Source organism: Bacillus rossius, chromosome 8 (assembly GCF_032445375.1).
Source record: "Bacillus rossius redtenbacheri isolate Brsri chromosome 8, Brsri_v3, whole genome shotgun sequence".
NCBI lineage: Eukaryota > Metazoa > Arthropoda > Insecta > Phasmatodea > Bacillidae > Bacillus > Bacillus rossius.
In genome coordinates this window covers 10,335,013-10,360,967 of record NC_086336.1, presented here as the reverse complement: position 1 = coordinate 10,360,967, position 25,955 = coordinate 10,335,013, and the positions used below count along the sequence as shown (strand labels likewise).

The 25,955-nt window shown below is 34.6% G+C and overlaps 1 protein-coding gene across 1 annotated transcript in view; it reads left to right on the top strand.

The window, feature by feature from the left end:
* Positions 1 to 15,124, top strand: part of LOC134535277 (homeobox protein Hox-D8-like) — a 71,508-nt gene extending 56,384 nt beyond the window's left edge. Inside the window, 1 exon segment of the mRNA XM_063374350.1 lies at positions 11,440 to 15,124. Coding sequence (XP_063230420.1) covers positions 11,440 to 11,870 — 431 coding nt within the window. The 3' untranslated portion in view covers positions 11,871 to 15,124.
* The last annotated feature ends 10,831 nt before the right edge of the window (positions 15,125 to 25,955 follow it).

Below are 25,955 nucleotides of genomic sequence, written 5' to 3'. Positions count from 1 at the left end.
ATTCACAATGCATGGTAGATGGGAAATGCTCTAAGTAATATCCTCGATCATTCACAGCCAACACAGTAACAGGCCACGATGGATATCCTCGGTATAGAAGACGATCAACTGAAGATGGTGGGAATTCGGCAACTATACACATGCAAAATGGTGATATTGATGTAGACACCTGTTGGGTGGTTCCATATTCTCCTTTGCTGTCAAAAATAAAAAACTCACATAAACGTAGAATATTGCAATTCAGTCAAATCCATTAAATGCATCTGTAAATATGTTAATAAAGGCAGTGATATCGCAGTTTTTAGTGTGCAATCAGATAATAGTGACAAAAATGCAGTACGAGATGATGAAATTGCTCAATACCAGGCTGGGAGATACATAAGCAGCAATGAGGCTGCATGGTGAATTTTTTCATTTCCCATTCATGAACGCTATCCAGCTGTGGTTCACTTGGCAGTACATTTAGAAAATGGACAGCGTGTTTATTTCACAGATGCAAATGTGCAAGAAAGATCCCTTAATCCACCTAGTACAACTCTGACTGCTTTTTTAACCTTATGCCAGGACGACGCTTTCGCCAGAACACTGATGTATTCAGAAGTTCCCTCTTATTACACGTGGAATGTAACTAAAAAAGTATTCGTACGACGCAGACGAGGGGAGCCAGTTGAAGGTCAACCTGGCATTTTCAAAGAAAATACTATTGGTAGACTTTATACAGTGCATCCCAATCAAGATGAATGTTTCTTCCTTCGCAGGCTATTGGTAAATGTGCCTGGTCCTAGATCTTTTCAGCAATTAAAAATAGTTGATGGCGTCACACATGCCACTTTCCGCGCTGCGTGTCAAGCTCTGAATTTATTATAAAATGACCAACAGTGGAATATATGCATTAATGAGGAGTGCAACACTGCACATCCAAACCAAATTCGCGCATTATTCGCAATTATATTGACCGCTTGCTTTCCTTCATCTCCCACAGACTTATGGGAAAAATATCGATCTCATATGGCTGAGGATATTTTGCATAGAGTACGCCTTGAAAATGCCAATATGACCTTAGAATTAACAGAAGGCATTTACAACGAAGCATTGATAAATATTGAAGACAAGTGCTTACCTATTGCAAATAAAGTTCTTAGTCAATTAGCTATGCCAGCACCAACCCGAACTGTGACTGCTGCATTTGATGTAGATTTACGCCGTGAACAGAGTTATAACATTGATGATCTTCAGACATATGTCCAATCGAACATTACCAAATTAACTCGTGAACAGAAAGGCATTTATGATCGCATAATGCAAATGATAAATGACGGAATTGGGGGGATCTTCTTCTTGGATGCGCCAGTAGGAACTGGGAAAACATTCCTAATTACATTGATTCTAGCAACGGTTCGATCAAAAAATGACATAGCCTTAGCTCTTGCTTCGTCTGGAATAGCTGCGACATTGTTACCAGGTGGAAGAACTGCGCATTCAGCTCTAAAGTTGCCATTAAAAATGCAAATCATCGAGACTCCTAAGTGCAATATTTCCAAAGCATGCGGTATGGGAAAAGTATTACAAAAATGTAAACTAATTGTTTGGGATGAATGCACGATGGCACATAAAAAATCGCTTGAAGCTCTTGATCGATCGTTAAGAGATTTGCGTGGAAACGTTCAACCATTCGGGAATGCATTGATATTGCTCGCAGGAGATTTTAGGCAAACATTGCCTGTAATTTCTCGATCGACATCAGCAGACGAAATAAATGCTTGCCTGAAATATTCAACACTATAACGGCACGTACGTACATTGCAGTTGACTACGAATATGCGTGTCCAGTTGCAGAATGATCCATCAGCTGAGGTATTCTCACGACAGTTACTGGAAATTGGAAACGGACAGGTGCCAGTCGATGAGACGTCTAGACGAATATCATTTCCTGATCATTTTTGTAATTTAGTAACATCGAAAGAAGAACTGATAGAAAAAGTACTTCCTGACATTCAAAAAAATCATATAAATCACGATTGGCTCAGTGAAAGAGCTATCCTTGCCGCAAAGAATAAAGATGTCTATCAACTTAATAATGTTATTTAATCCAGTATTCAAAGTCATTAAATTACATATAAGTCGATAGACACCGTTGTGGAAGCAGATGAAGTAGTTAATTATCCAACGGATTTTTAAACTCACTTGATCTGCCAGGGATACCACCACACATACTTAAATTGAAAATAGGTGTGCCAATTATCCTCTTGCGGAATATTAATCAGCCAAAACTCTGCCACGGCACGCGACTTTCAGATAAGAAATTAATGAATAACGTAGTGGAAGCAACGATTTTAACGGGGTCTTTCAAAGGTGAAGATGTCCTCATTCCTCGAATACCCATGATCCCGACCGATACAGCATTTCAATTTAAAAGATTGCAATTCCCAATTTGATTGGCATTTGCAATCACAATCAATAAAGCTCAAGGTCAATCTTTAGAATTGTGTGGTTTAGATTTAGATGCGGATTGCTTTTCACGTGGACAACTGTATGTTGCGTGTTCCCGAGTCGGAAAACCAGATAGTCTTTATATCTACGCATACAGTGGAAAAACAAAAAATATCGTATATCCACAAACTTATATGAAATGTATTCTTTGTTTTGTTTCTCATTTCTCAAATAATCAATCACAATGTGCCACAGCGAAGCGTGGCAGGGTACAGCTAGTTTTATATATTTTTTTTATAAGATTAGCAATTGATTGCAATTGATTTTATAAATATCTTAATAAAGAGGGTTAGGATTTTTTTACCTTCAAGTTCTGTTTATTTCACCCTTAAAGCAATGGTTGCTTGAAACAAAAATTACTTCTGACTAATGTTTTAGGTAGTATTTATAAGATTTACAAACAATTTCAATGAATTTGATAATGTTCTTACGAAGGTAGTTATTAATTTTTAATACTCCAACCCTTGTTATTTTACACCCCTTGCAGTAGGCTAATTGTAGGTTGTACATGAAATTATTTCAGACGAAATTTGTAATTAATAACTCATAGTTTTACAATAAATTATACGAATATGATAGTGTAAATGGTACGAAAATAATGATTTTTTTTAAATTCCACCCCTGTGTTTTTCAACCCCTGCATCAATGGAGCATCTAATCACATGTTTCAGACAAAAGTTATAGATAAAAATTATAAGATTTAAAAACTATTGGAAAGGATTTGATGGTGTAATTACTAAGGTAGTTATAATTTATTTTAGTTATTTAATCCATATTTATCCACTCTTTTCAGTAATGGTAAGTTCTATCAATATTTGTTTCAGACAAAGTTTTAGTAAATATATAAGGTTTTCCAACAATCCCAACAGATTTAATATTGTAATATTATACTATTAAAGGAGTTATTAATTTTTTTATCCTTCAACCCCTGTTATCCCCCCCCCTGTTTTTTGCAGTAATGGTTGGTCGTACAAAAATTATTTCGGACAAAAGTAGATAATTATAATGTCTTAAAGTTTCACAATAAATAAAACAGATTGAAAAGCATATGTGGTAAAGGAAATTATGATTTTTTTTCTACTCCTGTTTTTTTAACACTTGTTGGAATGATTTGTCCTATCAAAAATTGTTACAGTCTACAGGTTTGGATAAAAAAATTATATGATTTGCAAACAATGTGAACGGATTTAGTGTGCTTACTAAGGGAATTATGAATTTTTTTGTCCTTTAATCTCTATTCCATTCTTTGTAGCAATGATTGGTTGGATCAAAAATTGTTTCTGACAAAAGTTGTATATTATACTTACATATTTTAGAAACAATTCAAAAGGAAATAATAGTGTGCATACTAAGGGATTTATGAATTAATTTGTTCTACAACCATTATTTTTTCCCACCCCTTGCAGTAATTGGTTGGTCGTATAAAAATTATTTACGACGAAAAATGGAGATATTATTTTAAGGTTTTAAATAAATAAAAATCTATTAAATATTTTACATGGTACAAAAGTCATGATTATTTATTGTACCCATAATTTTTTCTACCATTATATTTCAACCATTTGCATCAATGGTTCGTCTTATCAACAATTTTTGAGAACAAAAGTTTTAGACAAAAATTATACTATTTATAAGCAATTTGAACGGTTTCGATAGTGTGCTTACTAAGGAGTTGCGAATTTTTTTGTTCCCTGACCCGTTTTTTCCAACCCTTGCAGTTATGGCTCGTCGTATAAAAATTGTATTCAGACAAACATTTTAATATTACTCCTACGAGTTATAAACGTTCAAACAGATGCGATATTCGTCATATTATGGGAAATATAGTGGTTTTAAATTTTTTAAAAAACCTTCCCCATTTCTACCCCTTAAGTGTAATTTCGTCCATTTACGAACTCGAATGAGATTTTCTATTACTTTATTTTATGTATCAGTTTGTGAGTGATTTGTTCAAAAAACGGCAGTTACCGTGTTCATAATAATGTGACATATAGAATTATATATAATTTTTGATTGACGATGATTTTGAGGTCTATGGACCATAAAATGAAACACTATAAAAAAATTTCCTGAGGTTGCACTGTGGTAACAGCTGAAGTAGATAGTCTTCTTAAAAATCTATTTAAAAATTACATACTTTACTCGTTATGTATTTTATTTTTCTTTAGTTCATTCTCCCGTTTGATTTTCCAGGAAGCTAGGATTTTTCATAATTTCACCACATTAGCGGTTGAATTTCTAAACCCTATCAAACACGAGAGTAAGGAATTTTTTTCTTTATATGTATTCAGAAAACATACCTGGAAAAATTACTAAGATCAACAATTTTAGAACTATATTGCAGCTTTTTTTCCACCTATTGCAAACTCTTCTCTTCGTGCTAAAGTTTTATAACGTAATTATGAACATTTGTATCTAAATAAACTCTCTCCTACAACAAATGAACCTTTACATAATTGAAAATCCGTATCACTTAAATGACCTTGACATTCCAAACGTTCAATGCTGTAAGTAATTAAAAAAAACTGGGGTATCTTGTGTCGGGACACGGCTGAATACAATACGTCATGCAAATGAGAAGTTCAGATAACAAAGTAGTTCCAATCAGATGTTTATAATTTAAATATTAATGGTATTTCTGTTACAGTCTCAATATATGTTATAACAATAAATTAATGAAATACAGTAAACGTAATCTTGTTACCGTAGTACTAGTTAGTATAATGTTTTTATACTAAGTACGATAGTTACAACTCTTCCGACGATGCACTGTCGACGACGGTGGAAACACTGTCTCGAAAAATGTCGAAGGCATTGATGTCCTTTGGCTTATCACTGGAGCTCTTATTATTGAAATATTGCTGGGCCGGGCGATGTTTGCCATCTTAGTTCTCTCCCTCTACCTGTAGAGACTACTCCGTAAGGCGCCAGAGTGTGGCGCCTTTTGGCATCCTCGCAAGCTGAGCCTTCTTCTCGTTGTCGTTTCTTCCAGTTACAATCGTGCGAATTCTCCATACCTCGACGTTATAGATTTTTCGCAGTATTCGTTCGTAATTTCATCTAACAGTTGTTATAACACCAATTAAAAATAATTAAAATGGTTTAAATAATTTAATATTTTCTGTGAAAAAAAGAATTTGATTTTAAAAATTACTAACGCAAGTATTCAATACCTATCTGATCTCAAAGTAGATTAGTCACCCGGAATCCAAAGTTCGAATAATTTGCCTAATACCCGTTAATTAAAAATATTGTTTATAATTCCGAATGCGTAAACCCATACTATAGACCTATATATTATATATATGCACATACACAAGTAGAAGCCCTTTTGATCATTTATAACCTTTCAAAATCGATCCTTGTTACGTTACACTCCACTTTTCAAACTGACAATATATATGAGACGAGTTTTATCTTCAAAGCTAATTACTATAACTGTTACGGCGAGACTTGTATTTACTTCTTGCTTACGTATGCAAGTTTATTCAATAACCCTAAATAATTTTTATCATTATATACCGTATAGTCTATGTAATAATTTTCCGGTAAACATGAGAACGTAACCTTCGGGGAAAAATTATGTTACGAAAGTTAAAAAACTAAGAGCAAGGTTTATTTCGTTCAGAGAAAATATTTTTCTGTACTTTTATAAAAGTTTCTTTGGAAATCAGTTGCCAAAAAATAGTTTGTGTAATACTTACTACAGAAAAGATATTGTAACTTTGTACAAAACATGTCTATGGTTATTTTTGCATAAATGAATCACGTTTTCGAATCTTGCTAATTATTTCATACAAAAATTGGCACATAATATTTAACTTTAATTCATATTTCAATGAAGAATAAATTTTTAATCCCTAGAAAAAATGACAGAATATCAAATATTTTTACTTTATTATTTTATATCATGCTTAGTGTTTGCGCAGCTGATACTGGAAAACTATTTAGGGAATGGTTTACAAATAACATTAATTATTGGAGGTAGCCTACTGGGACAAACACAAAGCATAAATACTCGGGTAAAAACACAATTTTGTTAATACTGGAAAGCTGTTCAGGAGAAACTATTTACAAATAGCTTTGACTGTTGTAGGTACTGGGACAACACAAATCATAAATGCCCGTGTAAGAATCCGAACTCAGTATTGTTGCGAACATTTTTTTTAGTGATTCGGCTGTTTTTAGTGAATGTACAAATTTTCAAATATCTGAAATTTAACACGAATATTTCTGTTCCATTTGTAAAAAAAGTCACAGTTAATTTATCTACAAAAAATGAAATAATGGTGATAACTTTAGCAGTTGAATTGGAAATCTACGGTTACTACGACTACTTAGGCTTTGTTGATACGCACACTTGTTAAAAATCGTTAATGAACTCAATAAAGTTGTGATATTTCACAATCAAAAACTTCATGGGATATTTTAGGATACAGCTAAGGTTCAGGGCTTTCGCTTACATCAAAGAGAAATTTCGTCTGAGGCGACAGGACTTTCCGCACATGTGGCACTGTTGCGCGCGCATCACAGCACTTGCATCTGGAAAAGGGGGTTCTTTCCCCTTTGATCTGTTCCCGTAACCTTTTCCTCCTTTCTCTCCCCCGTGAAAATACCCATCTTCTCTCTCTTTCTCTCTCTCTCTCTCTCTCTCGTCCGCTTTTACGTCATCGAGCAGTCGGTCCGCGGAGTCCCTCCACGTATGGGAAGAGTTGGCCATCTCCCGTCGCGACCTGTCTATTTATACAATCGTCAGGGTCGAGGGGTCGGTCCCTCGAACAGGAGATCATTCTGCCTTCTCTCCACTTCGCTGGGAAGCACTGAAGGTCCCCCAGGAGATGAGAAGTTTTACCGATCAGTTGCCTTGCGACTGGCGATCAGAGTCCGCGAGCCGTCTAGTCCTAGCGAGATCTACTTCAGCCGGAAGAAGTGTGTGTGTGTGTATATATATATATATATGTGTGTGTGTATATATATACATACATATATATGTGGACAGAGGCCAGTCGCGTCGCTTATTCGCGGTGACAGGACTCCACGGCTCAGATGGATGGGTTCCGTTCTCCACCAACCGGGCAATACGACCGCGATATTCCGGGCCATCGCGTAGTTTACTCGAGAAGAAGATGATTCAGATTCCCAGGGACGAAAAAAATAAATAAATAAAAATGAAATAAAATAAATTCTCAGTTATACCTTCAGCTTTGCGTCTTCTCTATCTTGAACGCTTAAATATTTTCAGTGTTTTTGTTCCCAAGCATCGAGAATTAATAGCTTTTTTTTTTAAAAAAAGAACTAAGAGAAATCACTAGTACAACAAAAAAAGCATATATTTTGAAAACAAAATTTCTGAAAGCCACTATATGTTCTTTTTTACTTCGAGAAGAGAACCTTTTATTTTAAATTTAGTAAATGTAATTTAACATGATGTTGGTAGAGTAAGTTTTAAAGAACTTAGATCGCAGGACCTCTCAGCGATTGTCTAAAAATCTACCTTGTGTTCCGATGTTGAATCTCAACCCTGCTGCAATTCAGAGCGAAACGATTCATTACTTCATCACGGTTCAACCTCTTAAGAAAAAATATAGTTTAAAGAAATGAAATATTTTCTACGCATGATTAGGAACAAATATTAATTAAATAATATTATTTTAGTGATGTGATTGATAACTTGTAGGTATGGTAGTTTTTTAGTTAAAAGTCTGTTATGTAGCATTATTATCTAATTAAAGAAATTAAAATCTTAGGTTGGTTAAATGCTACTATATTTTTAGGTTTTTATTTGCTATTTTATTGACTCACGACAGTCAACACACATAAGTATGGTGTTTAAAGACGTGGATGAGACAAATTTTTGGTATTAGGCTATAGGGCCTAAGTGTTATAACTTTAAGTCATAACTATTGAAACAATTGGTCACATTTATACGAGATTTTGATAGTAATTAGAGCATATTTAAATGTCTAATAGAAAAAATATTCATTGTAAATTGAGCCCTTCGTTGGTGTATTTGTTACAGTCTGGAGTATACTTATAATTATTATACTAGCACGAAAATTTTAGTATTCAAGCAAATAACAAATATACCTATTATACCAAATATTTATACCAAATAGTCGTGATGGTTGTTAAATCTGTTAAATAATTATAGTTAATTGTTAGTCGATCTCCAATTATTAAGTAGGTATTCATAATTCATCAAGTAAATTAAACATAGTTTTACTAAGGTTGCTAGCTTATCCTTTTATATGCTTCAAGAATCTAATTTCGGTCACCATTCGAGTGTAGAGCTGTTTCGGGATTACTAGGATAACAATGACTATAGCTCCCGAGTTTTACTTGAGGCATTCACATCATGTCATTTAATTCAGCGTGCTTCCGTATACTCAGGAAGCGGGCTTTCGCTCTAGCTTCAAAATAACAAACCAGCTCTAATGCATTCTTGAACTGAAATGTGCGTCGTAAAGGCCTCAGTTACGGTTTCTTGAATAATGACTTTCCTTTGCAAGCTCAACTTCTGCCCCGTGACAATTATACCTTAACAAACCTCATTAAGTTAACGACATATTCTTTTTTAACGCGTCTTAGGTTTCACGATCAGAGGTGGTGGAAGGTACTGTATTATCGTAAGGCGTGACACTTTTATGTATTGTTAGAGGAGGAGATTCTTATTGTAATAACCCCCACCCCCACCCTCAAAAATGTTTTTCCTGGAATCTGTGACTTAAGCTTAGCTAACAAAGGCTCACTCTTATGAAACAAGGCTCCGGTTAGTATGTAAATGCCACAAGAAATGCATTTTTTCTTCTTTACTTAGAATACAGTTAACAAAATCAATAAGTATTTCACTTACATTTCACCACTTTTCTTAATTTAATGCATAGCGGATTTGCATACTGTCAGTTGTTTTCCGGAACGTTTTGAGGAAAGGATGGAAAATATTCAGCGTTTTTCTACCATTTTATCAACAATTTATTAACAGTAATTTTTTGGCAGATTTTTAACACTGATATGGTTTCGAACCAGACGAAGCAGTTTAATGATCATAGTTAAGAATGCATGATAATTTAAACTCTAAATATAAAATATATAGCATATAAGTGACAGATTACTGCGAATATGTTTGCACATTTTTGTTAATAAAGTGGTTCTAATATAATTATTTGTCCTGAGTTAAATTTATTTAATGATATATAAAGTGATTTAAACAGTTTAATGCTTCAAATGTGCTAGTAAACTAAAAATTATTTTTTAGCAACCTAAAACAGCTAACTCTAAGTGTAGCTAATATATATTGTGATCTATATTTAAATGCACCCAATTAAGAAAAGTTACACGGTTCACTTCACATGAGGCTTAATATGGCAGATTAAACTGAGTATTACAATTACTACAGATTGTAATTATATCACAAAAAATATTTTTAAATAAACACGGTTTACATTAAAGCAATGGATATGCATAAAAATACTCCTTTGGAAATATTATTAAAAAATGGAGTTTAAGATTAATGGGAAACTGGTTATGTGTTTTTATGGTTATATTATGGTTATTATGGAGAGTAAAGCAATTGTTCAAAAATACAGATAAAATATAATGAAAGAGAGACATTTTCTCTGCATGTCATTTATTATTGGTGACTTTGATTACTTTTTTTCTGACTTATTCATACTCTTGTCACATACTAATATTGTTTTAGTTTATGCATGCTACGTATAGTAACGAAAAGTGTGATGTTCAATATTATTCACTATTAATGTTTTGTATGTTTATATTTTGTATCTCATTAAAACTATTGTCAAAAGTAGATGTTACCACATCCTATACTAAATATTTTAAAAGATGTTTTGATTAGACACATTGCTTTTATTGGTTAAAAATAAAATAAATAATTTTAAATACTTTTTTCCTCTATTTTTCACATATTTTAACTACAGGATGTTACATATGAAAAAAGAAAAATACAATTTTCTACGAAGGAGTTTGTTTTTTAGTCTTAATTTTATGACTTTCGGTTAAAATAATTGGCTGCATGGGAATATATGTATCTAATTGGTAAATCAATTTATCTTCCCTGTTTTAAATCAATTCTTATTTTACTCTGCGATGGGATAAAGTTTCTAGGCTCCGTAAAATCATCTGTATTATTGTAAATTTAATTTATGATCGAAGTAAATGAAAGCTAATAAAGGGTCTATTAAAACAAATGTTGCTCGTGATATTTGTTCAACTTGTAATTCGGAATTTCGTTTTGAGTATTCTGAATTACAACTTTGGCAATTTATTATTTATTCAATACAATTTATTTAATTTTTAAGTTTCTGTACCGTAAGGTTTTATTCACACTGTTACTTCAAAAAGTGATACTATTTAGGTCTTATAACAATAAATTTTCTACTAGCTTTCATGGGTTTTAAGTATATCCGAATAAATGCTTACTAACCACTAACCACACATGAGTAGATACCGGAAAAATTCGCGAATTCATTTCGCGATAGGCTAAAATACAAATAGTTATACCTCAGTGCTGCCTATGTCATTGGCTCACAACTCACCTGGATGAATCTGGGCCAGTGAGAAACACCCAACCAAAGCTTTATCGAAAGCTGCTACGTTGGGACGTCTCACAAGAGATCAGCCAATGAGTGGGTGGCATTTGACCGAGTGTACGTAGGATATTGGAGTTCATCCTGGAGGTAATTGAACCCGCGAATTTTTTCCGGTCCCTACACATGACTCTAAATGTTGGTTTTGCAACTTTGCTGTACGTTGGACTCAGTGCGATTATTGAACGATGTACCTATTGTTTTTTTATTTTTTTCCTTCTCGTAGGTGTTTTAAGGGGGAACTGGGTGAAGGAGTTAAAGACCATAATCGCAGAGATGTCCAGCGCTCCCTAATGGGTTGAAGTGACGTGGGGGTCCCCCGCGCCCCACCTTCTGTCCGCAGGCTCGCTGGGCATGGGCGTCGGCGTGGGCTCCGGCTCCAACCCGCTGGAGTGGACCGGCCAGGTGACGGTGCGCAAGAAGCGCAAGCCCTACTCCAAGTTCCAGACCCTGGAGCTGGAGAAGGAGTTCCTCTTCAACGCCTACGTGTCCAAGCAGAAGCGCTGGGAGCTGGCGCGCAACCTCAACCTGACGGAGCGCCAGGTGAAGATCTGGTTCCAGAACCGCCGCATGAAGAACAAGAAGAACAGCCAGCGGCAGGCGGCGCAGCAGGCCAACAACAACAACAACAATAACAACAACAGCAACAGCAACAACAACAACAGCCAGAACCACCACGGGCACCACCCGCACGCGCACCACCCGCTGCCCGTGCAGAACCACCACGCGGTGGCCGCCACGAACGGCGCCGTGTCCGTGAAGCACCACCAGTGACCCATGGCCTTCTCTGGAGTTGTCTTCGGCCACACGCACCACCACCACCACCACCAGTTCCCGCCCGGCGTCGCCACGTAAGGCGCCACCGGGTGGAGCTCTCCGGTCCGGCCGAAGACGAGCAGGATGAACCCTACATCGACCCCAGAGGACTAGCCCTGGTCGTCCTGTCTCGTGGTGGTGCCGGCGTGAAACGAGGCCGAACTCTGTTCAGCTGTTCTCCGCGAACAAACACAACTCCAGAGCACAACCACTTTTCATTTACTTTGCAACGTTCTCAGAAGGTACAAAAACTTTAAAAAGTGTTACGTTATCGTGGACGTCATTTTTTTTTTGGAAAAAGGGGGGGGGGGGGGGGAAATAAAGGTTGAACTTGTTAATATATAGGTGTTAACAAATACATAAAGGAAAATTTATATTTCGGAACACTTCTCATCGGTGTCTGACAATTTTTTTTTTGTTAATGAGCTAGTGAATGTATTTTAAAACCGCATCATTTGTATTACTTCCAAACTTTCTCGTCGTTAAATTTACTGTAATATTTGTAGGCACACCATTAGCTTAAATGCTCAGAATAGACTCTTAATAGGAAGTTGGTTTGGAAAGTTAAAATGTTGCCATGTTCATGTGTTTTTACCATAGGTCTCTAATAATATCTCTTTATGAAAAATAAAATTATCGGAATGAAATTGAATCCGTCGGCTCGTACGAAATGTTTTAAAAATAAATGAGTAGATCTAATGATTTTGATTTCATCAGATAATAATTCACTCATATTTAAATTCAGTATTTAGACCTTCAGTTTTTACAACTGCGAATCCACTTTCTTTTATACTTTTATGATTCTGAAAGTGCCAGTGTACTTACACGGAGTAACCATTATTTTGTTACTCTATAGACAATTAATAACATAATTTAATTTATTATTATTTTTAAAACACTATTTAGATGTGAAACTATTGTTGATTATTTTGTTTTGTTTGGATGATTGTTTAATTGATTCAAATATTACACCTACTTATCGTTAAATTCCAAACATTTTAACCTCATTCAACAATGCCCTATCTGTTAAGTATCTAAGTTATAAATTGTTTGATAGTAAATTTATTGCGTGTTTAAAGAATTGTGATACCTTTCAAAAAGTTTTGTCTTTGGTACGTTTATGTTAAATAAAATGAAAACTACATCCATAATGTTACTGAAAATTTTGTATGTTAAAGTTGCTGTTACTTCTTTCGAATTATTGTCCGAGCAAAGAGTTAACTTGATTTTAAGGCTGATTATTTTAATTGTTACATGAAATATAAATTTATATTATTAGCTTTATACCTACCCGAATTAATGTATTCTAATGTTCCGATTTAGGTAAGACCAAATTGTTAGCTATCTTATAAAATTTAGTTTATCATAAAATTTTGTTGTATTTTATTGAGTAGGTGAATTTTATGATTTTGTTTTGAGGCGGTGGTATACAGACAGGATCGCAATGTTATTCCTAGCAAAGTAGTTTCGCTATGAAAATAATCTAATATTTATGCAGTATTTCTTCTCCTATCTTGTTTAGTACTATAGAAAATCATAACTGATAGGAATTAACTAGTATGACCAGCATTGTTAAATGTGCTTATTGTGTACGCAGGAGAAGAATGGAAGATTGTTTTCGAAATAAACAATACAGTATCATATGAAAAATTAAAGAATTGTATATGTTTTGTGAAACCAATGTGTCGTGTGCATGTCAATGTTACATATATATGTCTGTTTTAGGAACATCAATATTAGGGAAACAGCTGTACACTGTGTGATTGATCATTCACCTTGAAGATTACTGATATTTTTTTAAATATTCATTTTATATAAAGCCTTTTAATGAAAAATATCGATTATATTTGGAGGCACAAAATTATCATTACTTACCTTCCATATAAATTTCAATATCCATCAACATTCCCTTTCCTAAATGATACGTTAAAATGTATATCTCTGCACCAGAAAGATTCAAAAATTGTTATTAGCATTTGATGAAACTTGAGGACACGTAGTTTACTAACTACCTTTAAGATGTTTTAGCCTCACACGATGTACAGAATATATGCAAGCCCTTTGTCTGGTATTTCCAGTATTCTAACGAAATACACTGTAAGTCTTGTAAGTGGAAGACTATTTAAAGTTATATTTGTATTGTGAACACACTCAAAACTTTCAGAGGTTTTAAAAATTTCTAGTAAGCCTGTGTTGTATCATACTTTCTTAATGATAAACATTGTCAGTTTAATTTCTTGACAGTTTGATTAATGGCAAACAATGTGCACAAACAGCTTTACAATGCCTGCTCCTGGCATAAAGTTAGACAACTGTAAGTTTATTTTCAATACATTTAACAAATGAGTTTGATAAATATAAGAACTACGAGAAATAATAAATTAACATGCACTGAAATATGAAACAGTTTCCAAGCGTTTGGTAAGTTAAATTGTTCACAACTAGGTTACTGAAGTTCAGCGATGGTATTAATGTAAGTTGGAACGATATTTAAATATCGTAATCTCAGCTGTTTTGCGATTTAGTTATGGAATGTTATTGTTTTATACAACGTTTGAATATTGTTCGAAAACTTATTAAATTTGAAGCTTACTAATGTTCTTATTGACAATTGAGTTATAAAATTCTGCAAGATAGCAATATAAGGTGATATGTTTGAGGAAATTTCATTTATATTTAATATGAATGCATTATTTATGTTTTTATGATTAAACTAAAATGTGCAATACTTTGTTTCAACGTAAAAAATATATCAGATGACTGGCTGAACTATGTTTGATGATAATTGTCTGTTTAGGTGTGTATTGTTATAGTAATTACAAGTAAAGTTTTTAAAATAAATTGATTTGAAGAAGTAATTAAAAAAATTATAATATTACAAAATTGAAACACCAACATGTCCAAAATTCTAATTATTTCCTATACTTTATCCTTCTTAATTTTCTAAAATAAACATTTTCTGCTTAGGAAATTATTTAGGAACCCAGCAACTTTGGATATAAATGTCATTGTACATTTTTTATAAATTTGCTATTTTTTTTAAGTGTAGACGTTTTACGTTTATCTATGTTATTAATGGATTTATATTACTATGATAAAAACACAAAGTTTGGTTGTTTTCATTATTATCTTTGTTGGGCACATTTACGTGACCCAAGTTGTTTTATTATTTTTGTCAATGTATATTGTAAATAAAACGAAAAATATTTACAAGAAAAGCATGCTGTGTTTTTTGTTAATCGTATGTAATAGTTTTGACATGTTATTTCAATTCCTCTACAGAAGGTACGTCAGATGTAAATATATATATATATATATATATATATATATATATATATATATATATATAGCCAGTCATGGGGACTGTCAACAGAAGTGAAAACCTAAAACTTTGTTTTTAAATGTGTAATATGACATCATTTATATGTCAAATGTACGTAAGAAAATGATTTTGGTATTATATCAGTACGATGTCAGCATGATATAATTTATCCTTGCATCATTTTTTAGTCACAACAGATGTCAGTGGTATGTAAAAATTACGTAAAAATTCATTAGCTAGTTATGACTTACCAGTGATGTCAGACCTAGGTCATGTATTCACGTGGTCAAATTAACTTCACTTACTGCTACTACCGCATGTCGGTTATGAGAACGCACAAGATTTTACCCATCGAAAAAAGATTCCAACACGCACATGATACAGTCGAGTAGGTATATACAATGTATTAGTGTATATATGCGTATACATGTGCACAGACCCCTGCGATTCGCCAGTCTGGCGCAACACGTCACTAGCATGTCGATGACGCGTACCCGTAAGTTTTGCCCCTACCAAAAATCGCTCAACGCGGCTAAAGAAGTTTTCACTACAAAAATTAACTTACATGCGTGAGTGTAGGTACAGTGGTGAGGTAAGACAGAGTTATAGCTACATGGGTTCAAAATCCTAGTCCAACTATTGTGATTTAAGTTTTGCATATTTTCCAAAAATCGCTATGGTCATATAGCAAGTTAGGTGTTATTACATACTCTAGTTAATTCCTTCCTTATTTCCTCTGACTTAAAACTTAATGATGTCTTTTTTCTTTACTTAATGATATGTCTGCTAAAAAGACATACGAGTGTAGTCAAATTTATAAAATAATAAATGTGTTTTATTCATTATAATTTACGAACATTATAAATATGCATATTTTAGCTATGTCGTGAAGTAATTATTACTAAGAATGATTTGATTTTACGTGTTGATAAGAGTGCTGTTTTAAATTCCATCGAAACAATTTGTTAAAATATTATGATATTTCATATCAGTCAAAATACAGTTAGGCCTATTTGTATTTAGCAATAAATTTATCATCTACAAACTAAGTTAAAAAGTGTGATATAAACTGAGATTTCAGCACTAAATTTATTTGGTAAGACTAGCCATAAGAACAATAAACGAAAATAATCCCTTTAGACAAGCCTACAGGTTTAGGTAGATTTATAAGTAGCCTACCTACCTATTTCTTCTGGAAATATTTTGGAAACTTCTATAAACTTCTGGAACATTTAAAAATATTAATTTTCATAACATTATTATGTTCTCCAATATTAAAACATTATCGATTAAGTATTTGCTCATTTTCCATGCAGCGAAAATATAGTGAATTTTTTTTCTCAATGTATCCAGCATTGAATAGATTACAACACACCATTGAATAGCTTAGAACGATTTTAATATTATACGCAAACTACGGAAATTATTTAATTTTTTTACCTAAATACCCTTTTTTCATCCCTTGCACAATAATGTGGTTGTATAAAAATTTTCTTTGCACCAAAGTTTAAGATAATTTAAGATGTTTTAAAATAAATTCAAACGAAATTGATTCTATGAAAGTATTTTTTTTTTAATTTCAACCAATGTTTTTACGGTAATAATTCGTTTTATCAAAAACTGTTTCAGCCAAACATTTAGATCACGTTAGGATTCATACAATAAATTATAACATATATGATAGTACACACACACACATATATAGGTATATATTTAAAAAAAGTAATGATTTTTTTAAATTTCAAACTTTGTCATTTCTACCCCTTGCTGTAATAGGTGGGTAAAAAAATATTTAAAGGTATTTTTATTCTTTATTTATACAGTTATACAAAAAAAGAATGGATTCGATAGCGTACCAGGTAGGGAAATTTTATTTATTTATTTTTTTCATTCCATCTCAGTTTTTTAAACTACATGCAATAATTGTTCATATAATCGAAAATTGTCTCAGACAAAATATTTCGATAAAAATTATAAGATTAATAACAAATTTGAACGAATTCGATGTTGTTACTATGAAGGGAGTTTTTTTGTCCTCCAAACCCTTATTTTTTCAACCTCTTGCAGTAAGTAATGGTTGGTCGTATCAAAAACTTATTCAGACAAAATATTTTGGTATCACTACAAAAATTTATAATAAGTTCAAATGGATGTGTTATTTTTCATACTATGGTAGTTACAGCGATTTTTCTGTTTTTCAAAAAACCTTCTACATGTCTACCCCTTTGGTCGGATATTGCCCATTAACGAACTCGACTGAGATTTTCCACTACTAAAATTTATGTTTCAGTTTGGAAGTGATTTTTGAAAAATGGGGACAGTTATCGTTTCCACAATAATGTGATATATAAAATACAAATGTATATAAAATTTTGAGTTCAAAATGGATTTGGGGTTTGTGGAACATGAAACAAAAAAACTACATTAAAATTTTTCGTCGGTCGCATCATAGGTACAGCTACAATAGGTAGTATTTCTTTAAAATCTACCTACATTGAAAAGAAAAGAAAACACTACCATTGAAAACTATGTATTTCAAAGACTTTCCAAACTTTTAAAATAATAGTCAATAGCTTTTCAAATAATCATCTCTAATGTAAGTACTTAAATAGGCCTATGTGTTTTTTTTTACAAATTTTATTTATCTGTTTGCACGTTATTCAGTTTTACATACTATAAGTGATAAATAAACTGCAAATCTTAGGACAAAAATAAAGAGAGGGATTTAATTTTAAAACATGATTTTTGCAGAAAGAAAAATCACACGCATCACAACACAATCTTCATCTAAATTTTGTGAGAAGGCAGGTAACCCCTAGCCAAGAAGTGACCGTCGCAACAAAATATAATGTGTTACAAATTCAAGGCAACGCCATCTATTGACGAAGTTCTAAACTAAACTGTTTTAAGCTAGCAGCTGCGAGCTTCGCTTAGCAAATCGGTTTCACCAAGGAAAAGGATAGGAAAATGCTAGAACTTACAATATGACCGTGTGGCGGACATAGAGAAATGACGCAAACTCATTGTTTGTGTGTCTAAGATCAACCTCCCATGTTTTTCTATTGTAACACTTATTTTACTTTTTTTCACTCCCTTAGGAATATAATTTCATAATTATATGTAGCTATTCAATGTCACTCTCCGGCCCATAAACTATCTATATGGAAAAAAAATCATGTCAATCCGTTGCTTCGTTGCTGCGTAAAACAAGGATAAACAAACACACTTTCGCATTTATAATGTTAGTAATGTTATAACATAGCTCTTAAATAATTTATCAAAAATTTATAATAACTCCCAAATCATTGTTATTAATTACATATGTAATAACTAAACCAGAATTACTCCTAGGATTCTTTGTATAGCATAATATAGGTACTTGAAGCGTACGTATGATTCCCGTTAGTGATTTTACTACGTTCTCTTGACACGTATTTAGCGAAACTGTGCCATTTGTAAACAAGAGGAAGTAGTTATAAAATACTTGCAACCCGTTAAAGGACGTGATCTTGTTATAGAGAAATAAAAATTAATAAAATGTTTGATTATGTAGGTATAGGCAAGTGGAGTTTAGCCGGGAGTAAAAGGAATCCGCGCAATAATCGTGTCTCTCGTAATAACGTTTAAACACTTGCTGTCTTGTTTCCATAAGTGTGTCTGTCAGGAAATATATTATTATTTTATAAATTTGAAATAAATTATTTAAATCATATTATAAATATTGTATTATAATACTTAAGTTATTAAGATTTTAAAATAAGTTATCTTCTTAGTTTTAATTATATTTTATAATTTTGGCTTTGGCTATCTTTAAATATGTTAAGTTTTGACTTGATGTAAGTCATACGCCATTGCTAAGAACTTTTTCTGTTGAAGAAAAAATAAAAAATAAAAAAATAACAAAATAAAAATACCCAGAAAAGACAAAAAACACACAAAATTAAGCAAACAATTGCTGTAGTCAACAAGGATATGAACACCACAAAATATTCCGTAACAGGAATATGGTCAACAAACAAAGAAAAACAAAGAAAAATGTACTAAGAGAACGAAAAAAAACCCCACAAATGATGACAACACAAACATATTGAACCCAAAATAATTCAGCACAACAGTTGAAACGACACAAAAACACGACAAAACGAAAAGACAAACGAACACAATAGTTTTACCAAAACAGAAACAAGCGACGTTTTCTTTTACTTTCGTTCACTATCTCACAAAAATATTACAGACATCATCTAAGAATAAAATAAGGGAGCAAATATAACATAACATGTTTGTAAAAGGGTTACAACCAGATACCAGCGCCTTAAACGGATTAATTTATTTGTTCATGACACACAATTTGTAGCTATCATGAAAATAAATTAAATTTTTATCCAAACCAGAAAAAAAAGTTATGTATAAATTAATCTCGTACGAACATAACACTGTTTTAGGTGCATGGATGGTGAAAGTTTGTCATCGTAAATATATTTTTCCTCAATAGAGAAAATTACGGGAGTTTCAGGTAGGTAAGTGATAAGCCGAATAAATATGGTTTTTCTATGGATGCTAGAAATATAGTGCTGGCAAAAAGTCTTGTTGTAAGGAGGGCGAGAAGTAGGTAAGTGGAACGGAATGGTAGACGCATCATTGGGCTGCGGCCTTTTTTCCAATACCTGTTTAAGATATGTAGACAATGTAGTGCTTAGCGAGCGTGATAACGTTGAATGATTTATTTTTTTTAGCAAAATTTATGTGTAACCGGGCCGGGCCAAGTCTGCACTATGTATGGCTCCGACTACCATTAGGCACTGCTGGTCCGTTTCGGGCAACGCGTTTCCATCGAGTTGTAAAGCCCAGCTCGCTAGACGTTTTCCCCGCACTATATGTTACTCCTTCGCATTATATATATGTTTACCTCAGAGGCATAGACACTACGTAAAAAATATATTGTTCAAGAGAGCAGTTAAAAGAATTTTAAATTGTACATCACTTATACCTTCAAGTATTTAATACCCAAAATATGTGAATTTTTGTCATATATTAGTGTTGTATGCCAATAGAAAGAACGTCAAACGGTGCTCAAGTTCATGGAAAAAAGTGGATTTTTCCCAAAAGTGGACTTAGTGTCTTATGCCTCTGAAGTACAGATATGTACAGCTATAGGTTTTATTTACATAAGTTAGGGTTAAGCGCCTTATCTGCATACATATGGATCATCATAGCTGGATGAAGGACGAATTGGAATTGATTAGGAAATAAATGGTACGAAAGGGGAGATGTAAGGTACTCTCAGAAAACCTCCTAGGCTTACGGAAATGAGATGTTTTCCATGGGTTAAAAATACATTGTAAAACCCCACTGGGAATCAAACCGGGATGGACTGGAATGCGAAGGTGACTGACATGACAACCAAAACCACCTGAATCCAACCCCAGTGTTATAGGCACTACAGTTGCACATGTAAGTAAAGGAGGTGATATTTTAAGGTAAGTGCATTTGATAGCTGGCACGTACATAAACTGTTACATGTAGCCAGGTATATATCGATAGTGTGTGGTAAAATCCCTGCTCAGGTTGGTTTAGTTTAGAAGTATTTTTTTTTCTATTAAAGGTACATATGTCTATCATTGTCTATTTTTTTATATTCCGACAATACAAAATAAATGAAAACTGCTGGTGGTAGTCATTAGAAGATGTTAAGTTTTTATTGTCTAAATAATTATACTTTTTTGTGATTTGTTAAAAAAAATTATTTTAAATCCCCAAAAAAATAAAAGTAACGATTTTATTTTTTAAAAGCTAACCAGAATTGCACATACATATTGGCTGAAAAGTAGATGCACATGACTTCACAAAGGCAAGAGATATTCTTTAGTTGAAACCAGAATAAACGAAAATGTTAAACCTGATTTGTTTATATGTAGACCGATATTTACAATAGCTACCTTCCACAAGAATAACTTAAAATAAGTTTGGCAAACACAGCCGCAGTTTCTCGCTGCTGCGTTAAGCTGGATGCTCTACATGTTTTTTTTTTTTTTTTTTTTTATGTGGCCAACGGAAATTATACATACACATCAACTAAGAACTGGTGCAAAAGTGTCTTGCAGCGCTGAAGGAGGTTAAAATTATTGTTAGTCACCAAGAGAAGGTAAGCATAGAAGTCCATGCAGGTAGCATACTTGTAAGGTACTGGACGCCTAGTCTGCGGGATCCATGTGTGGTATTTCAAAATGATACCCTTACTTGCGTTTCCTTAAAGTGATCGGGTACTGGAGAGCGTCGAAGAACGTGTGGGTGTCGGCGATGCGTCAGAGTTGTCCACCGCGCGCACCAGCACGTCACTGCCGGTGGTGTGCTCCGAGCAGCACCACCTCACTGGTGGTGCGCCGCTCGTGCTTTCAGGGTGGATCACCACTTTGAAGCTTTCAGCGGGCATGTTCTCCACAGCCGTTTTGAATTCACGTGCCAAAATATTGTCTTCGTCGAGAACTCTTCGTATATTTTTTTTGACGTGACAACGTCTAATAAATCGATAACTACGGCTGCACGCAGGAAAAATTGTCCCGATACGCACATTGTCCCGTTACGCTGTGTCCCGTTACGCTCATTGTACGCTTGCGCCGCATCTATCTCTCTTCCACTCGATTGGAACAAACATCGATTTGTCTTTTTCGAGGCACATTAAACTTGAAACACTCCCATTCGTTTCCTACTTTTCCTATCATCGTCCTATCCTTTACAGAATAACACAGATTGGAAGAAGTTAAATAGAAAAAATGTATAAAAGTTATAGTTAAAATAATCTCTTCGTTAAGGTAATAAACATATTTGAATTAATGAGTGCAAATAAAAGAACATTTATCAATTAAATTGTAGATTTCATTTCACTCCTTTTTATCCATACAAAATAGTGATAATTAAAAAAAAAGATTCAATTTTATTCATAAAAGTATGCCATCATTACATCAATGTTTTGCTATGATGATGTCACGTTAAACTATCGTCCGTAAACCGACTTTACAGACAACCAATTTTTTTTTATCTATCTGTCTCCGAACTCCAGAAAGATTCGAGAACGCCGCTCTACTTAACGCAACCTTATCACCTAAAAATAAAAAAATTGGTAAAAACTGTGACTGCTCATTAGACACGGGAATCAAGGACCCAATTTTATGTTAAACCTGCCCTTGTACAATAAATGTTGGTTAAAGGCCCGGCATGGAAATAATATGTCATGTGGAAGCACCCATTGTATTTTCTGATATTATTATTAAAATCACACCGCGATTCATCTGTACTGCATGGAAATAATTCTTTCAATGGTTCCACTGGCTCCTCTAACCGCGAAATTACTAGTTTTTTCCCCCCAGAACAACACGTTTCAGCCGTCTCTTCTATCTATTTATGCGCGTCGAAAAATATGCACGCTTCGTTCATTCTCTCCGTTTTTAGGAGCCTGTGGCAGCCGTAGTGGAGACTCGCATCGTACTGCGATGCAGCGAATTCAACAACACTCCAAGTGCCACCCTTCCGTCTCCGAGCTTCTGCTTCCCCCGTAGTCTCAGCAGTTCTCTGGAAGGCCAGGTATTCACTGACGTGGATGGTTCGCCTGCTCCGGCGTTTCTGAAGCTCTCAAGCTGATCTGCAGCTCAAGCTGATCTGCAGCTCACGCCGCGCCTGTGGTTGTCCCGGCAACTCAGCAGCTTCTGAGTCTCCCTACAATGAGCGTGTTGTTGGCGTCAATGATGTGTCTGCTCCGGCGTTTCCGCCACTACAAGAGCCTCTTGACGCCTAGCTTGCTCGTTCCTCCTCAGCTACGCTTGCAGTGAAGTCTCTTGACTTGTGGCTAACTTCATAGCTCTCGCTTTTTTAGAATTAGGCTATGTCACAAATGGGTTTTTTTTTCCGTCATCTTTTAAAATTTGGATACTGAAAGAACAAATAAAAAGTAAGTCAAAATTAAATAACAAAAAAAAAAACTTATCTCAACAAAACCTACTAAATCCGAATTTCTAAGTAAATTTCTTTTTTTTTTTGACAAATTTAGTAATTAATAATTATGTGTACTTACTGGATTAAATTTGTCACTTAGAAAAATGAAATATAAGTAAATCAAATCAAAATTCACTTACAAACATATACTCAAACAACAAAATCCGAATTTTTTTTCAATTAACGAAGAAAATTACCGTAAATAAAAAAATATATCTGTGTGCCAAATTTAATTCCAATCCGTTTTAAGCATTTTTTTTTGCGTTATTGAGTAACAAACATACAAACATATACAAACTTTCACATGTATAATATTAAGTAGCAGAGCGCTTGGACCGTAGTCACAGAGCTACAGTCGTCACCGAGGCGGCATGTTTTCGTTGCATGCGGTTTTAGCAAGTGACCCCCTACTTAACGAACTGAAAGACGTTTCACGCCAAAAAAAAAGTTTTATTCGGTAACATGTATTCTCAAAGTGAACTTGTAATTTAAATTTAGTTGAAAAAAACTGTGGTACCATACGTTGACGAGTTGGGTTTCCTTCTAGCCGCAAAGTTATAATCGATGTCTGCAATATTTTAATGATTTCTGCGTTGAATTTATTGTCAGAGTTTCATATTGTTACGAACGTCAGTAAGGCCACGTCACGCGCAGGTGCAGAGCTAGCTGGGCTGCATCACATGCCGCCGTAACATGAGATGTGCTGAGCGCACCGGGGTCACCGCTTCCCCCCTCCTTCCCCCTGCTACCCCACGGCGCTGATAGTTTTACATCCGAAACCTGACAGCTGCGGAGTTACGCGAGCCACCGACACGTGTTTCGAGAGATTTCTGCCGTCGTGTCGGCGCGGAATGACGCGACTGGCCCCGGCCGCGCTCTTGAGTTCCAGAAATGGCGGCTGATATATAAAAAGAGGACGTCGGCCTCAGCAGGGGAGTTCAGAGCGAGAGTTCAGGCGGGAGCCTTCTTGCGGTGGAGCTTCCAAGGCGATAGTGCCGCGGGTGCGGCAGAGTGACGAAGACCTTGGACGAAGTTTCCAGGGCAGTGAGTGAGTGAGTTCAGTGAACAGCCTCTGGTTGTACACTGTCACACGAGGACCTGCACCTGGATGAGGCGTGTGACGTTCAGGGCGACCTACGGGTGCTCAATGTGGTGGAGGACCACCTGTACGTAGTCAGAGTGGCGCGTTTGGCACTTGTAGAGGTTGGTGCGAGTGGGGCTCGCTATCACTATCAAAGGGCGATCTATCACTTTCGAAGTGTATGCTATCTATAGAGACCGGAAAAATTCGCGAATTAATTTCGCGATAGGCTAAAATACAAATAGTTATACCTCAGTGCTGCCTCTTTTATTGGCTCACAACTCACCTGGATGAATTTCTGTCTATGAGAAACACCCAACCAAAGCTTTTTCAAATCACAGGCTGCTACGTTGGGACGTCTCACAAGACAACAGCCAATGAGTGGGTGGCATTTGACCGTATGTACGTAGAACAATGGAGTTCATCCTGGAGGTCATTGAACCAGAGAATTTTTCCGGTCCCTAGCTATCTATAATATCTCATATATACCTACTCTCTATGTTCCTATGAAAATTACTCAGGTATAAGTGAAATATAATGGAAATGTAGCAGTAAGCACAATTAAAACATTTTTGTTTTGTCCTTATAAACTAACTAGATGCCCGACCCGGCTTCGAACGGCTATACTAATGGAAAAGCATTAAGCCACATCTCCCATTTACAGTAATGGTAAATAAAAAAATTCAGTGAAAATTTATTAAAATGCTGTATAATGTACCGGAGAGAAAATGAATAGCACCGATGGTTTCCCGACTCGTGCACGCAACGTACAACTGATGTACCCGTACTTCGCTACGACAGTCTACAGGCAGATCACTCTTGCGCCGCTCATTATACATGCCCCTCCTTGTGGGTACGCCACTGCCACGCGATGCCCGTTGCCATGGAGACGCAAAAGGCATGAACAATGCAAAATCCTTTTCTCATGCAGACAAAGTACCCACTGTTGCCTGCTTTTAACCACCCATGGGATCTAATTTTCGGAAAATGTCATCCTGCATAACATAGGGAACATTACTGTGAAGTTTCAAGTCTGTAAAATATAAATACTTGAAAAAAAGGGAAATTTTTGATATTTAAAGTACCTGCAAAATTTCAACGGTGATGAGGACTGCACTAACAATGAAATAGTCGTTGCCATAGAGACGAATGAAGCATCAACAAAGCAACAGCCGTTGCCATGGTGATTTCCTACCAAAAACTGGAAATTTTGATATATTACGCCCCCGAAACTCCCCTTGGGATCTGTTTTCGCAGAATCCGTTCTTAGTGAGCGTCTACATCATAAAATGAGTAACTATGCTAAATTTAAAGTCAATCGGGTGTATAGTTTTAGAGATCTCGTGATGAGTGAGTCAGTGAGTGGTATTTCGCTTATATATATGTATATATATATATATATACACACACACACACATACACACAAGTCCTTGTCAGAATTGTAACGGGAGAGGAAAATTATTGATGGTTCGAAAAATTAAAATTAATTAAAAATAATAAAAATAATTCTATTAAAAGAAAAAAAATTAACACAGAGAGAGGAAAAATAAAACAATAGTTTAGGTTTGCGATTTAAAGTGATAAAAAGTATTTAAATACTAATTGAACTCTTATGAGGGTACTGATTGCTTCGTTGTTAATATCACACGGGTGT